This window comes from Saccopteryx leptura, chromosome 8 (genome assembly GCF_036850995.1).
Source record: "Saccopteryx leptura isolate mSacLep1 chromosome 8, mSacLep1_pri_phased_curated, whole genome shotgun sequence".
NCBI lineage: Eukaryota > Metazoa > Chordata > Mammalia > Chiroptera > Emballonuridae > Saccopteryx > Saccopteryx leptura.
In genome coordinates, this window is record NC_089510.1 from 26,984,660 (window position 1) to 27,001,090 (window position 16,431).

Below are 16,431 nucleotides of genomic sequence, written 5' to 3' on the forward strand. Positions count from 1 at the left end.
ACTGAAGCAAAAAAAAAAAAAAAAAAAATACATGCTTTAACCCTGTTTAATCATCTATAATAATAAAAAAAAAATGTTAGCAACCTAAAAGTCTAATTTTAGGGAATTAATAATTATTACTCACTTGAATAGTAGCTATGAAGACTGTTGAAACATGCAAAATATTTACAAATATTTGAAATAAAGGGAATATAGAATAGAACAGGCCTTGTCTGTACAGTTCTGCTACCCATAGACAGATTTAAGCGCTAGGAAGAAAGAGGTTATGTTGTAGTAGTAAGGGAAGAAAAGCTTCTAAGTATGTAATGGTTTTCTATTAAAACAAGGTCTTACCTTGCAGTGGTGCTTCTCAAACACTACTTTCTTGAATCAGTTTTACCAGATTTATTACTGTCATATTTACATGATGGATATAAAACATGAAAAATTTTTGAGGATAAAAACTTTGCTTTTTTTTTATTTTATTTTTCAATAACAGTTTACATTCAATATTATTTGGTATTAGTTTCAGGTGGACAGCATAGTGGATGGACATGGACCTAATTCACAAAGGGGTCCCCCGATATTTCAAGGACCCACCTGGAACCCCAGATAATTATTCCAGTATTACTGACTGTATCCCCCGTGCTGTACTTCACATCTCCAGGACTCTCTTGTAACGGCTGGTGTGTGGTTCTGAACCCCTTCACCTTGATCAGCCACCCACCCCCCCGACCTCCCTGCCCTTGAGCAACCATCAGTTTCTTCTCTGTACTGATAGGTCTGTCCCAGTTGTGTCTGAAAGACCTTCTTGTTTTTTAACGGCAGTTCTAATACCTAGTGATGAGCTATCTAAGAATGTTCTGGATCAAAAGGCTACAACTATTGTCAACTGAAAGGACTCATTAGAATAAAAACTTCTTGGCTGTATCAGTCCTATTTTTTTATATATTTAGATTTATTGAAAATATATATTTCTTGGACCTTAAACTGTATCATGACCTATTCTAGCTCTACTCCAGCCTTTTCACTAATCTAAATTGATCATAATTTATACTTGGGATTTCCTAATGCTACCCCCTCCTCATTTTTCTGAAGGAAAGTAGTAGACCCTTGACCTTCTGTTCTATAATATGTGCTTTTTAGAATGTGAGCTGTACGTTTTGCTGGAATGACATTTCTCAGGTGGGCAGCTCCCACTAATCACAAGAGAGCAGAGATTTCTAAGTACTCAGCAAATAGCAGACTGAATTTATCATTGTACATGGTTGATAAGAAAGGGCATTTATTGTTTATTAGGCAGTATTCCAGAGAATTCATGTGAGGGTGATGGTACCCAACCCTCAAAGTCAGAAAACAGGCAGCATTTTTCAACTCTGTTATAAGATAAGCTGAAAGAAGGGTTATTGCACAGTGTTTGTGAACAATGAGAGGGTCCCTGACCTTGCTAAATCAACTGCCAAAGCAGTTGTATAAAGGCCAAAGAGTAACTAGGTTACTAAAGACGTGTGGAGAGAAAGGGGATTATGATATTGAAACATTCTGCTTCTCAGCAGAGAAATAGGCCATTTCAGTCATTTAGTATACAGAATATCCTTCCATGACCTTTCTATAGTAAGGACACAAAATTAGCAAATTACATTTCAACTCACAAATTACATGAAATAGGTGAAGCCCAGCCTTATCTTGTGCAAGTCACCTGACTGCCTGTGCATCAAGAATGGAATCGGAGTATGAAAGGAAAGTCACCAAAATACACTCTTTCAATTTTGTTCAATTTCAACAAATTTCTTGGACAAGTAATTAAAAGATATGAGCGCCAGATATTTTTTAAATAGGACATTAGGTTTTCTAAATGTGTGGTTTTATTTATGTTAGTAAATAATAACCAGATCCTAGACATTATGACATTTAAACTTAGTGAGATTACTACAGCAGTATTTCCTAAAGTATGTTCCATAGAAACTGGTCAGATAATTTAGGAAAGCAATGAAGAAGCTATTCTAAATCCTCCTATATAGTCACACTGGACATTTGAATAGTGAAGACTGAGAAATGCTACAATTAAAAATGCTGTTTAGCCCTGGCCAGTTGGCTCAGTGGTAGAGCATCAGCCCGGTGTGTGGAAGTCCCAGGTTCGATCCCCGGCCAGGGCACACAGGAGACGTGCCCATCTGCTTCTCCACCCTTCCCCCTCTCCTTCCTCTCTATCTCTCCTCCTCTCACAGCCAAGGCTCCATTGGAGCAAAGTTGGCCCGGGCACTGAGGATGGCTCCATGGCCTCCGCCTCAGGCACTAGAATGGCTCCAGTTGCAACGGAGCAACACCTCATATGGGCAAAGCATCACCCCCTGGTGGGCATGCTGGGTGGATCCCATTTGGGCACATGCGGAAGTCTGTCTGACTGCCTTCTTGCTTCTAACTTCAGAAAAAATACAAAAAGAAATGCTGTTTAACTCTGTTTTCCATAGAAACATTTATTATTTTGTATTGATATATGAATTTGTATTTATCTGATAATACTTATGAATATAAACACCTCTAGGAAATGAACAAATATAATAACAATTAAAATATTTACTGGTGGTTGCTATAACAGTTTTCCAACCTTTGGACATGACTAATCTTTGTTTAGGGTCAAATATGCGTCATTCTGATATTTAGAATAAAACTGCCCACAATCAAATAATATTGCAATTTATAGCACAGGTGAGGAGAATGTAGCTTAGCATCTAAAATAGGAAATATGATAGCAGATTTGAGAAGTGGTAAAAAGGACACAAGTCACTCTTGGGTTTTTGTTTGTTTGTTTTTGTTTTGTTTTGTATTTTTCTGAAATGAGAAGCAGGGAAACCGATTCCTGCATGCATGCTGGGCCGAGATCCACCAGGCATGCCCACAAGGGGGCGATGCTCTGCCCATCTGGGACGTTGCTCCATTACAACCAGAGCCATTCTAGCATCTGAGGTGGAGGCCATGGAGCCATCCTCAGTGCTCAGGCCAACTTTGCTCCAATGGAGCCTTGGCTATGGGAGGGGAAGAGACAGAGAAAGAGAAAGCAGAGGGGGAAGGGTGGAGAAGCCAATGGGCACTTCTCCTGTGTGCCCTGGCCAGGAATCGAACCTGGGACTTCCACATGCCAGGCCAATGTTCTACTACTAAGCCAGATGGGCAAGGCAGGACACAAGTCACTCTTAAGAGTAACCAGACTCAATATGGACTACTGTGTAGTCACAAGATACACACATTTAGTTTATGTAAATTTCAATTATAGATAAAGAGCAAAAGACCCTGGATTAGCCAATTATCTCTCTTTCCTCTATTCCCACCTTCAACTAGACCACAATTTAGGAAAAAGGAAGTCAATATAGCAATCAATGAAAAACCACAGAAATGAATTCTAAGCCTTTAGTAGGGACTCCATCCCGAGCAATTAAAAGGGGCACCTTTGAGAGTCTTTAGGAGTCGATCATGTACAACTTGTATGGCTATACATAACATCATTGGCTTTTGTACTCCCAGAGACCCAGGCACTGGTCATTTAAGGGTAGTTTAAAAAAATTTTTAAGGGTAATTTTGATTGTTAGAAATTCTCTTTCAATTTTTACCTTATGCACTGGCCTTAGCACCTAAGTCCCACGCCTATAATTTTTAACAGAATAATACCAGGGTTACATTACAGACATATGCCATTCTGTTCACAATAGAGGTATTCTTATTTTGTGTGGTTTAATCACATATGCTCATAAAGTATCAGTTCTAGTTAAAGCTGAAATAGTTCAAATATGAAATGGTAAAAACATAATGAAATATTCCAAATGTGAATGTTAAAAATTATGGCTCTGGTTAAGTCTCTATAGAGTCTTTCATTCTTTAACTTTATAAATAATAAAAAGCAAAGTAAAAAAATTTTGGATTAACCTTCAGTATTCTAATAAAAATAATTCAGTGTTTTGCTTCAAATGTGAAAAATTTTTATTATTTAGAAAATACTAGCCCTGGCCAGTTGGTTCAGCAGTAGAGCATTGGCCCAGCATGTGGATGTCCTGGGTTTGATTCCTGGTCAGGGCACACAGGGAAGCAACCATGTGCTTCTCCATCCCTCCTCCTCTCGCTTCTCTCTCTCTCTCTCTCTCTCTCTCTCTCTCTCTCTCTGCCCCCCTCTTCTCCTCCCCTCCTGCAGCCATGCCTCAATTAGAGCAAGTTGGCCCCAGGCGCTGAGGATGACTCCATGGCCTCCACCTCAGGTGCTAGAAAATGGCTCTGGTTGCAACAGAGCAAGGGACACGGCTGGGCAGAGCATCGCCCCCTAGTGGGCTTGCCAGGTGGATCCTGCTTAGAGCGCCTGCAAGAGTCTGTCTCTGCCTCCCCTCCTCTCACTAAATAAAAAATATATATTATAATAAAAAGAAAATAAGAAAAAAATACTGAGTTGACTCAAATAGCAATTATTTTAAATTGTTACTGTTTTACTATGTAATATAGACTCTAGACCTAATAATTTTAAAAATTATATATGTATTACTCTAAAAGGCAAATAACATGCTTATTACTATAAAATCATTTTTAATAAAAAGTAATTTTTAAACCATACAGAATATTGTTAACATTAATTTTCATGTTATTCAGTAAGGAGAATAATAAGGTTTATTGCCAGAATGACTTAAATACCTAATTTTGAGTTGTTTGTATTACAATTTCTAAAGTAAATTCCATTCTATTCTGTCTGCCACATATCCCCTGGATTTTCCAAAATAATACCTTCACATTATTTTTATACTAAAACTACAAAACTATCCCTCCTTGGAATGCACTTTGCATCAGATCTGAGAAACAAAAAGACAGATTTCTGGATCACTTACTTTAAAACCCAGCAATGCTGGATTCCGTTTTCTTATTAACTCAACCTTGCATTGATTTTGTTTTCTTTCATGCCTTATTAATATCTGTGCTTTGGGATATATTATTCTATGCTTGGATGTATATAAGTTTTATTCACGTAGTTGACAGCAGAAATTACTTTTTAATAAATAATGAATTATTGTTGAATGAGAACAAATAAATGGAGGCTTGATTGATGATTCTACCATAAAAAACAGAAGGGACTACCATAGCAAATGTGAAAAGAGCAAAAGGGCTTTCTGGATTCAGTTACAAATCAGAGAGGATAAGAGGGAACAGCTTATGACTGGTTCTCTACTTGTAGGTATTCCTCAAATATGAAACCACAATTTTATGCAAGAGAAAAAGTAAAGACAAGTTAGAAAAAAATGTGAGTTTTCTCATGATATATCAAGTATAAGACCCAGTAGCGACAAAAAGCAGAAAAATACAAAATAATTGATAAATAAAACTGAACAGATAAAAGTGGTTGATTAGAATATGATGGAAATTAGAGAGTTTAAAAAAATAGATGATGGGAACATCAGATATGAGTATTATAAAAGGAAGAAAGAGAGTTGGGTGTTTCTTGCTTTGTCTGGCTTTAAATGGTATCCATCTTTTTTTGTTTGGCTTTGTTTTGTTTTTTTCCTTGTAGAATGCCAGAGTCCCCTGGTGAAGTTCCTGAATACCCTTTGTCTGTCACAGTGGGTGACTGGCTGGACTCTATAAAAATGGGGCAATATAAGAGTAACTTCGTGGCGTCAGGGTTTACAACATTTGACCTGATTTCAAGAATGAGCATTGAGTAAGTGGTATCAGTTTTATTGTTGGATTTAGATGTTCCACCCAGGAGATTATAAATGCAAATACTGTATTAAGGGACACCATGGTTAAGCTATTTTTTTCTAAAGCTACTGTGGCATTTCCACATCTTTCCCCACCATTTCAGACTCGTTCTAGTGGAAGTTGGACATTGCATTTTTACTACTATTCCTTAAAAGAATATATTTAATTCAAATAGCTATTTAAAATTTTATAATGATTTACCAAATGCATATCATGCTTGTTCACATCACAGACTTTACATCAACATAATTTTATCTTGGCAAATCATTTCTTACATATGCTAATCTTGTATAGTCGATTCCTACTGCTTCATCAAATATAATAATTGTAATAATACAATATCATCATGTATTTCAGAGTTCCTCCTCTATATTATTAGGCCAGGCATTTCCCACTCTCTCAAAGAGTATCCTTTGCTGGGTGCAATAAAAGTGTGCAAGATGTGCTTAAAAGATTAGATACTAAAACTAGTAGGTTGAGCCATATAAAATTGCTATTGTTTTAAAACAGTAATGGCAATTTCATATGGTTCAATATAATACAATGGCATTCTTTATCAGGTTAATGAAAGACCCTGAAAATTCAAAGGAATTCCACATTATATATTCTACCCTACATAGAATTTTGCTAACACTGTTGAAAATGTATATAATTGCCTAAATTATATTATCTTTGTGCCTATGAAATGTCTGAGTATTACATATGTGTCCGAATTTGAAATTTTCCTTGTACCCTTAAATTTGAAGTTAATTTGATGTATTCTCTGGCACCAGAGAGAATAAGAAAGTAACACACTCTTAATGTTCATTTGTATCTCCGATTTATATTCTCTCTCTTTCCTTCCTTCCCTGCCTTCTCTATCTGTCTGTCTGTCTGTCTATCTCAGTGACATTAGAAGAATTGGAGTCGTTCTCATTGGACACCAGAGACGAATAGTCAGCAGTATACAGACGTTACGTTTACACATGATGCACATACAGGAGAAAGGATTTCATGTATGAAAGTGCGACAAGCGCCGGTGTTCTGTGCCTCAGCATTTCTATACCGAAAGATACCCTCTCTACTACCCTCTCTTCTGACTCTCCAAACATCATTTCACAAACTGCAGTCTCCTATTTCAACTATGGGACACACATCTTTTGTTTATGCTTCCAGCCTGGATTTTAAAACCATGCTTCATAGCTCCTCTCTGAATAACCTGCAACTAAAAGCTTGGCCCCCTGCAGATTGTCGCTACACCAAGGGTAAATAACTCAGCATGGACGTGTAACTTGGTGTAACAGTATTCGGGAAGTATTCAGGGACTTAACGGAAAGGAATTTGCGCCAGTGTGTGGTTTACTTAATGATGTATTTAGAGTTTGAAGGTAGATGAGAAAGAAATAGTTGACCTTATTTTCATGCTTTGTGATCTAGTAGCTTCCAAACTGACATGCACATTTATTTGTTAGATAATTCTATTTAATTCTGTGGGTCATACAGGTACTTTATTTTATAATGGTTTAACTGTTGACGTCTGATGTTAGATTTACAAAAACGAGCAATGTTTTCATGTAGTGAATTCCTGTCAGATGTGGCTGTGGTGAGAAGAAGGTTGTTGGGGAGGAAAAAAAAGAGAATCATACTGTGCTTTCAAATCTTCTAAGGCTGGCGGTTTGTCTATTTTTTTAAAATAAACTTGATAATGCCCCTCATATTTCATAGTAGGTGGTAGTTTAGAGGCTTTTCCCCTCTAATTTTTTATAAACTATAGTGCTATCGTGCATTTCTCCACTACCTTATAAACATCACCCCTAGAAAGATCGTGAGGTCCGTTGCTCTAAAGGCTTTCACGAAGTGAAGTACAGAATACAAACTTGACTGTTCCCTCGGCTCTTCTTCATAAGTTTTCAAAAGTAATGATCAAAGCACTGATAAAATTAGTTATTCTCAATAGAATTGCTGGAATAAAAAAATCTAAGATTATAGCTTTGGGTTTAATGGAAAAAAGATTAATTTAAACAGAATTTTATAATAGTCATATGGTGGCCTGACAAAATACACATCTATAGCTCACTGTCCGATATCACTGCATTTTGGAAGTCTAAGAATTTTTGTCTTATTCATAAAAATAAGTTACATGAACATGCTGAGCTGTTTCCCAAACCTGCCGAGAGACAGGTACGCCATTGCATACTCCAGAGAGGACACAGACAGCTCTAACACGTGAGCACATATGAATTTTGTGTCACCCTGGGTTCATTGTAACATAAAAACATGAACACAGCTAAGGTATGCTGTTGTCATAATCTTCTCGGAGGCAGTGAAAAAGGCAAATATATTTTTTATTGTATCAAACAATCAGCTTATCAAAATAGTGCCGTATAATGAACAAATTGAATGATGAAATCAGCTGTTCCTTGTGAAAGTAAAAAAAAAAAAAGAAAAAGAAAACCGCCCATGCTAAGTGTGAGAGTAGGAAGAATGTGTCAAAGGAGAAAAATTAAAAGGCCAGGTCGTCTAAAGATGCTGATTTCCTAAGTCAGTGTTTACTTGATCTCAGAAATAAAGGTGCTTACCCACATTCTCAAATTCATACTTAAATTACATTTGTGTGTGTGTGTGAAAGTAGCTTTCTTGCTATTAAAAGAGACTCTCTGTTTCTTTTCTTTTTTTTTCTTTTTTTCAGATTTGGTTATTGTTCCATTACTATATCTTTGCACATATTTATTTTCTTGCTGATTTGTCTTCTGATTTTTGCCTACCACAGCTTAATTTTTCTTATTTCAAAAAGAAAAAATGTGTAGAACAAAAGAAAGAGTCTTTAAAATATTCCTTGAAGTATACTAAAAAAGAAAAAAGTGGGATATCCATCACTTTTTAAGTAAGTGTGTCAAAAATAGCAGCATTTCGCAGCCGCCACCTGCATGGTTGTGCATCACTCATAGACTATCTGCAGTTTGCTTGATGCATTCACACAAATCTGAATACATTTAGAGGAAATATAAAATATCCATATTTACCTGTCTTCAAATATATATTAAATAATAACAAACAACAGATGTAAAGCAGATTAAATTTATTAACCATATATATTTATTTTTATAATACAATAAAAATATATTTAGAAAAATAAGGAATAGAATAATTATGGTCTTCCATTGGACCCTGTCAGCAACATCTGTATACTTTTGATGAAATATTTAAATTTCTTTGGGGTGAGCATTCAGTGTTTGCCATATTGAAGTTCTCTGTTAAGAAATTTCTTCTTTAAAAAAGTACAGTTCTCGCCTATATCTGGTTAAATTATCCTTTTTCTTTTCTTTACTAACATCTATGTTTAGTTCTATAAACTGTCTTTTTACCTTGTCTCTTAACCCAAATCCTCTTTCAAATTTCTCTAAAATTACATTTACACTTTCCAGAACTGTAAGCATGATAATCCTAAGTGTGTAATTTTGAATCTCATTATGGTCAGCGCAAAGTTGAAATATATGTTCAATATTAAACTGAAACATTAAAAAATAAGGATATCTATTTCTTTACTGCCTATCAATCACGGATTCCATGGTTCCAAGGGTATCACAATATCCAGGAATATTAACATTTCATAAATTACCAAATTCATTTGAAAATTTTACCTGAAATATTTTGAGATTTACTGGTGTACATATTCAGTAATTAAAACTTTGATATGCATAAGCATAGAACTTAATTAGAGGAAGAAAATTAGTAACTTCCATAGGTCACAAGCCTTCAGGAATAATCTTTGATAACTAAAATATGCATATATATTCATATATCTGCATTATTTTAAATTTTCTAACCTGTACTACTGAGGGACTTTTTGGCTTTTGAAAATCAAACAGTTGAAGAAACCATTTTCATCTTCTTTTCTGGGTGGTCAATTTCCAGTCAATGCACAATCAAGATTAGGTATGTAAATCATCAAATTAAAAAAGTAATCAGAAATTGCAGAGCTCTTAGCTTAAGAAGAATTGAGAATTATAGCATTTTTGAGCTGTTTCCTTATAACTGGTGATACGTAACTTATGCATTCCATAAGAAGATTTCTCATATTTCACTCTGAACTACTCTTGAAAATCTATTTAACTGTCATGTGAATAAAACACACTCACAGCTACAATTTTAAGGCCTGTGTCAGTCCATGACTGGAAAACAAATCCAAATCCAATCCTTGAAAAGTAGTCATTACAGAAATTCCTCTGAAGAGATTGTGAAGCATGAATTACATTATCAATTTCTCAACTTCATTTCTTTAAAAATTTATTTTTATTTCTTTCCCTACCAAATTTCTACTCGGTAAATAAGCTGGTTAAATCTCTTATCTCAAAATTTTCACAAATACTAGGTATCGTCTTTCTATTACTTTATTGATTTTTCTAAACCTTCTTTTCTCCACCCCTGTTCTCTCTTTATTCCTCCACCCCCTCTTTTTCATTTCTCAGTTCCTATCACCCCACCTCTTACCCCTATCAGCAAAAGAAAGGTAGCCCAGAAAATCCAGAAAGATCTTACAGATCTCCATAAAAGATGCTACCGGTGGAGGGAAGAAAGAAATGTTGCAAACATCATACTTTAATATTTTGGGTCCTACCACATAACTGGGAATATTTGCACTCACAAAACATGATTTCTTGCTTTACATTAACTGAAAATTAAGTGGTTTGGAAAGTAATTTCAAAATGGATGATGATGATCTTTTTCTATAGCTTTTAGCTAAGGAAATATATTATTAATTCAAAAGAAATTAGTAATTTAAAAACTAAAAACTGTTATCTCATAGTTGGTGTATGTCTTTATATAACAAAGAGATTAGAATTATCAATAGATCTAGCACTTCTTTTAGTAAGATCACCTTAACTTTTCCAACCTCAAATTTCATTAAGTTAGAGACTTATATTACTTCATGTTCGATTCAAAAATATTTCACTAATTTTTCTTTTGGATACTTCAAAAAGTAGAGGATCCAGTAGGATCAAATTGATCATATTCTTCCATTATGATACCAGGCACTGAAGTCACCTAACTTTTGGGTTTGATGACCAACATTTTCAACAAATTTTCAGTCTTTATAATGTTCGTTAAAGGCGGTATAAACTTTATTTAGTTCAATTTAGCAAATGTCTAAGACGTGTCTCCTACACCCATAAAATTTTACGGCAAAGTCCTGGCCGGTTGGCTCAGCGGTAGAGCGTCGGCCTGGCGTGCAGGGGACCCGGGTTCGATTCCCGGCCAGGGCACATAGGAGAAGCGCCCATTTGCTTCTCCACCCCCTCCCCTTCCTCTCTGTCTCTTTCTTCCCCTCCTGAAGCCAAGGCTCCATTGGAGCAAAGATGGCCCGGCGCTGGGGATGGCTCCTTGGCCTCTGCCCCAGGCGCTAGAGTGGCTCTGGTCGCGGCAGAGCGACCCCCAGAGGGGCAGAGCATCGCCCCCTGGTGGGCAGAGCATCGCCCCTGGTGGGCAGAGCATCGCCCCTGGTGGGCGTGCCGGGTGGATCCCGGTCGGGCGCATGCGGGAGTCTGTCTGTCTCTCCCCGTTTCCAGCTTCAGAAAAATAAAAAAATAAAAAAATAAATTTTACGGCAAGGATGAGTTTGGTTATACAGTCTTTACTTTCAAGTAATTCTTAAGCTTAAAATCTAGAGGCTAGAGCCCAATTTCTATGTTTGCTGTGACTGTCATGTCACTAGGGGTTAGTTCTTACCCTAGAAAAATATATTAAATAAATAAGTAAAACTCCGTCTGTCCAGTGTGATTGGGTTTGCAACCCCTCCGAAAAGAAATCATTTGCACTTTAGATTCTTATAGAACACTCCGCACTTCCTCCGGCAGAGGGCAGCATGCTTGGTGCGTTCTCCAAGACCATCTCTCTGGTAACAGTATATCCTCCTCTGGCGTCACACTTTTTTTCTTGTCCTGTGGCAAATTTTCCAGTTCATGTGTACACTCACGACCTCAAAGTTGCTTCTAATTAGAATACATTGGCCACTTTTTAAAAACAATTCTCGAATCATCTCTTGCCTAAGCCAATTCACTGGTCTTAGAAAATATAGTAATAAGAATGAACCTGAAATGGTTGCATAAAATTCTTTCAAACAGGATACATTTAACCAGGGAAAGATATGATTAGTCATGACTAGAGCCAACATATTAATTACTAGGAGAAGTAAAGGAACATAAAAAATCTTTATTCAGAAAGTAAATACCCATCTTTCTCTTACTGTTGCCTTTAAAAAAAAAATGATTAGGTATTTTAAAGATTTCTTAGGATGAAAAAATTACTTAATGTTATAAGGGGATGACAGGATATTTATGTTTTCTGGGGGGACAGATCAAAAGATCCATAAAATACAAGTCATCAGTAAGTAGTTCTAGTTAATTCTCTTTTAACTAATAATTCAAATTTCAAATTAGTGATGGGTTTACATCAAATTTTTAAAAAGGATATTTACATCTTAATTGGAAGATATGGGTTCTTTACTCCTAATTCAAAAGAGTGAGTTTTTATTGACATCTGCTTTTTTAATATTTAAGAATATTTAATATTTAAGATTAGAAAGTCTACCTTTAGCTTATCAGTATTGATTCAAAATTAGTGTTGAAAAATAAAACTATTAAAAGAAAATTTTTCATATGCTAACAATAGTAAAGAACTAATAACAGAATAAACTTCAACTTTTTGGAAAAAGAATCTGGCAAATACAAAGTTTTGTGTATCTCTTAAATGATACCAAGTCCCCAGCATTTTATTATGGTTTTATACTTTGCTACTGAAAGCAAAGCTCTTTTTGAACAAAACCAAGGAAGGCTCTTGCTTGAATTTCTGCACTGGTTAATTGGAGTATTAAATCCCTAAGAGAGCTTTTAATTAAGAGAACTTTTGCTTTGTTTCCTTTAAAAGGTAAAATCATAAAGAATTCTACCACTTTTAGAAAAGAAGTACCTGACAGATGAGAATGAAAAATAGCTCTTAGATGTAATATAAAGATTTGGTTTCTACATTAGATTAGAAAATAAATTACATATTCACAATATTACCTGGGAGTTGTATATTAGAAAAGTATCAGAATTAGCAAAACTTGGTCAAGTAAAGCTCTGTCCTTAACCAGGTTTCTCCATTATTTGCAAGCTCTGGCTGTCTTCGTCATAATAAAATGACTTTAAGGTAAATGATCAACTCAAACGATAAATCAGAACAGCTGAGATATGGCTTTAAAGTGTTCTCTGAAATAATAAAAGGGGGCCAGCCTGTTTCAGGGTTCCTGTTTTGTCAGCCTCAGAGTCTCCATCTCATTAGCTTTATTGAGGGGAGAACTATCTTTATTCCAAAATCATATGTTATTACAAAGAAATCTCAAGGGCACGCGAAACTTCATTTTTCATATATCTCATTCAAATTTTATATTTAGGCATTATTAACTTTGAAGATAGATATCCTTGCTTTCATAAGTTAAATGTGAGCTTACCCAATAACCAATTTTGATATGAACACCTCTATGCAAATTTATAGAGCATCATCCTTAGAACAGACATAATCTCCCTCTGTTCTGGAAAGACCAAATATCATTTAACTGTTCAAAATCATGACAGATGGAATGAATAGTGCGAAATCATCAAACTGGTTTTCCCTCATTTAAAATGTCCTCTTCTATTGCTTTGAGAATAAATTCTCTTCTCAACATTTAGTTGTAATGTTTTTCTTCCATTGGACATGCTTTATTTATTGCCACACATTATTTTTTTCTTTAAAATAAATCTGCTTAAAATTGTGGTCTTTGCAAGTTTCTATAATAAAATCATTGGCCTCTACTTTGCTAACTTGTACCTGAATGCACTGTGTTCTTGGTTTATGTGATTGATGTTAGCATTGTTAAATCTAACTTGTTTGAAAATCCGTTCTCAAGCTATTATTACATATATTAAAAAGCGCCTTTAAAACAATACTAAATATTGTGGACAATATAATAATAAAAATAATAGGGGCTTTTTAAAATTTGTGCACTGCTTGGAAAATAAGGTTTAATGTGCATAAATGTCACTGAAATTTTTAATCTACTTTAATGTGATGTTTCTTCCAATGCCATATATATGTATTCAGCAAATATTACAATAATATAGCTATACTATGCAAAAAAAAATTTTTTTCTTACAAATGTGCAGTTCTGATATAATTACAGGGTTTTTTTTAGGTCATCAAGAGAAAAAAATCAAAATGTGAACCAGGAGCTTTTAGGGAGGAAGAGGCACAACACCTGAGCAGACCTAACAAATATGAAAATGATCTCAAATGTTACTATATGTGCTTTATTTCTAATACATTATTAATCATTTTGTTAATCATTATCTTAGATTGTATCACTGGAAATTTGAATAACTATAGGATATAAATTTCTTTGGATATTTTTTACAAACTATAGTTTGGCTTCATTTTATATGCAGTGCAAACTTAAACCACATAACCTTGAATTTTGAAGAAATAATTGCTAATTAACCATCTATGTTTTCTAAAATGTTAGTTGTACCTTCTACAATAACTTTATTTTTAAAATATCAGAGGCAGAGCATGAATGCAGAACATGAAAAGAGACCAAGTCCCATTAAAATTGAAGAAAAGATGAAAGGTAATATGAAGAGGAGTTTATGTTAAAACTATTAATAAGCAAAAACACTATTAAAAGGAGTGACTGAAAATTATTTTACCATAACTGGTCATTTTGAAACTAAAATGCATTTTGAGGATGTGAATTTCTAAAACAACTAAGTCCACTATTATTTGTTAAAAAATATATTGATGTATAAAATTAAAAAGGAATATTACCAAAATATCAAAAGTACTTTAATATTTTTTATTGTAACAATAGACCAAATGAGCACAATTATTAATATTTCCATAATACTAGTTCTTTTCATTTTAAGATATATATAATCAAAAACTTTACCAAAAAAAATATATTCAATATTGAACTGTCAAAGCATTTTATACATATTAATATGTCACTTCCATTAAAAATTAAGTTTTTTCTTCTACTTTATTAAATATAAAGCAGTAAGTATATATAATATGCAGATTTAAATAATTGAATTGAAAGGGTAGTTTTTTAGACTCAGTTTATGTTTTATGCAGTTACATATTTTTTACACTAGTCTTAAATGTTTAAAAATATGGTGCAAATATATTGTTTTATGTTGTATCTTATGATCTCTAAGTGTTTGTTATCTTTCAAGGAGATTGCCTTCACTTTTCAGTTGTTCTAAATGTTTTTTTAAAAGCGCCACTTTATGGCCCTGGCTGGTTTGCTCAATGGTAGAGCGTCAGCCCAGCGTGTAGAAGTCCCAGGTTCGGATTCCCAGTCAGGGCACACAGGAGAAGTGACCATCTGCTTCTCCACCCTTCCACACCTCTCTCTATTCCCCTCCCACAGCCAAGGCTCGATTGACTCAAATTGGCCCTAGACGCTGAGGATGGCTCCATGGCCCCAGGCAGTAAAAAAAAATGGCTCCAGTTGCAATGGAGCAGCAATGGCCCCAGATGGACAGAGCATACATATATATACTGATTTGTTTTAGAAATATCTTTATCTATTAGTCCATTCATTAAATAATGTTTATTGAACATTTTCATGTATCAGTGCCCTGTTCCAAAATACTGACATTACAGGGGGACCAAGCAAGCAAAAGACCTCATTTCATAAAACTGACCTTCTAATGGTAAAGACACACAATAAATAGTGGTACCTGTTATGCTGATGATGATGACTGTAGCTTCTTTATATTAAGTGGTCAGGGAAATCTTCTCTGAGGGTGTGACATTTAAGCTGATATCTGAAAAGCATGACAAACCTGTCATGAGGATATCTGTGGGAAGAGCATTCCACGCAGCAGGAATAATTTCGTGCGTGGGAGCTTGGAGTGATTGAGAGAACAGTGTGCTTGGTGCACGGTACAGCAGACAGAGGCAAAACTTAAATGGAGTCAAAGGACATCTATGAGGCAATTGCAATCGTTCCAGCAAAAATAAATAGTAACAGTGGCTTTTGTTAAAGTACAAGTAGAGAAGATGGAGAGAAGTGGATGGATTGGGGTATGTTTGAAAACAGGGCTTGCTCATAATGGATTGGGTGTGAGTAATGAAAAAAGAGAGAAAAAATCAAAGATAAATTCTGCATTGGAAGAATAAGAAACTGAGTCAATTGTGGTGCAGGAGAAGCAGGTGTGGAGGGAAATATCAAGAGTTTTGTTTTAGACACATAAAAGCCTAAGACGTGCAGATGGAGAGGTCAGGTAGACAGGTGTACGTATATGAGTTTCAAGATCAGTCAGGGCTAGCGTCAATATTTAGAAGTCATCAGTACGTACATGGTATGTAAAGTTTTGAAATCACCTAGGAAAAGGCTGTGAAATAGAGAAGGAGGCTTCAATTAATATCTAGGGCATTCCAATGTTTAAAAGTTAGACAGAGAATTAGAAACCAATAGAGGACATTGAGAAGTGTAAGGTAAGGTGGAGAAGAAACAAATGCAATTGGTCATCTGGATTAAATGCTCTTAAGAAGCCAAGATTACAACAAAGAAATGGCCATTGAACTTGGCAACATGGAAGTTATTCAAGACCTTGAGAAGGGCAGTCTTTAAGAAGTAGTAAAGTCAAAGCCTGATTGAAGGTATTAAGAGATATTTTCAGAAAGAAAGTGGAGTCTGTACCATAAACAACTTTTCAAAAGT

The 16,431-nt window shown here is 35.1% G+C and overlaps 1 protein-coding gene across 2 annotated transcripts in view; it reads left to right on the forward strand.

Annotated features, from left to right (window-relative positions):
• EPHA6 (EPH receptor A6) overlaps nucleotides 1–6,906 on the forward strand; it is an 883,820-nt gene extending 876,914 nt beyond the window's left edge. For both annotated transcript variants that reach the window (XM_066348030.1, XM_066348031.1), the window contains 2 exons: nucleotides 5,519–5,668; nucleotides 6,596–6,906. In XM_066348030.1, the coding sequence (XP_066204127.1) occupies nucleotides 5,519–5,668; nucleotides 6,596–6,710 (265 nt within the window). In that variant the 3' untranslated portion in view covers nucleotides 6,711–6,906. The remainder of the gene's footprint in view (nucleotides 1–5,518; nucleotides 5,669–6,595) is intronic.
• Nucleotides 6,907–16,431: the final 9,525 nt, after the last annotated feature.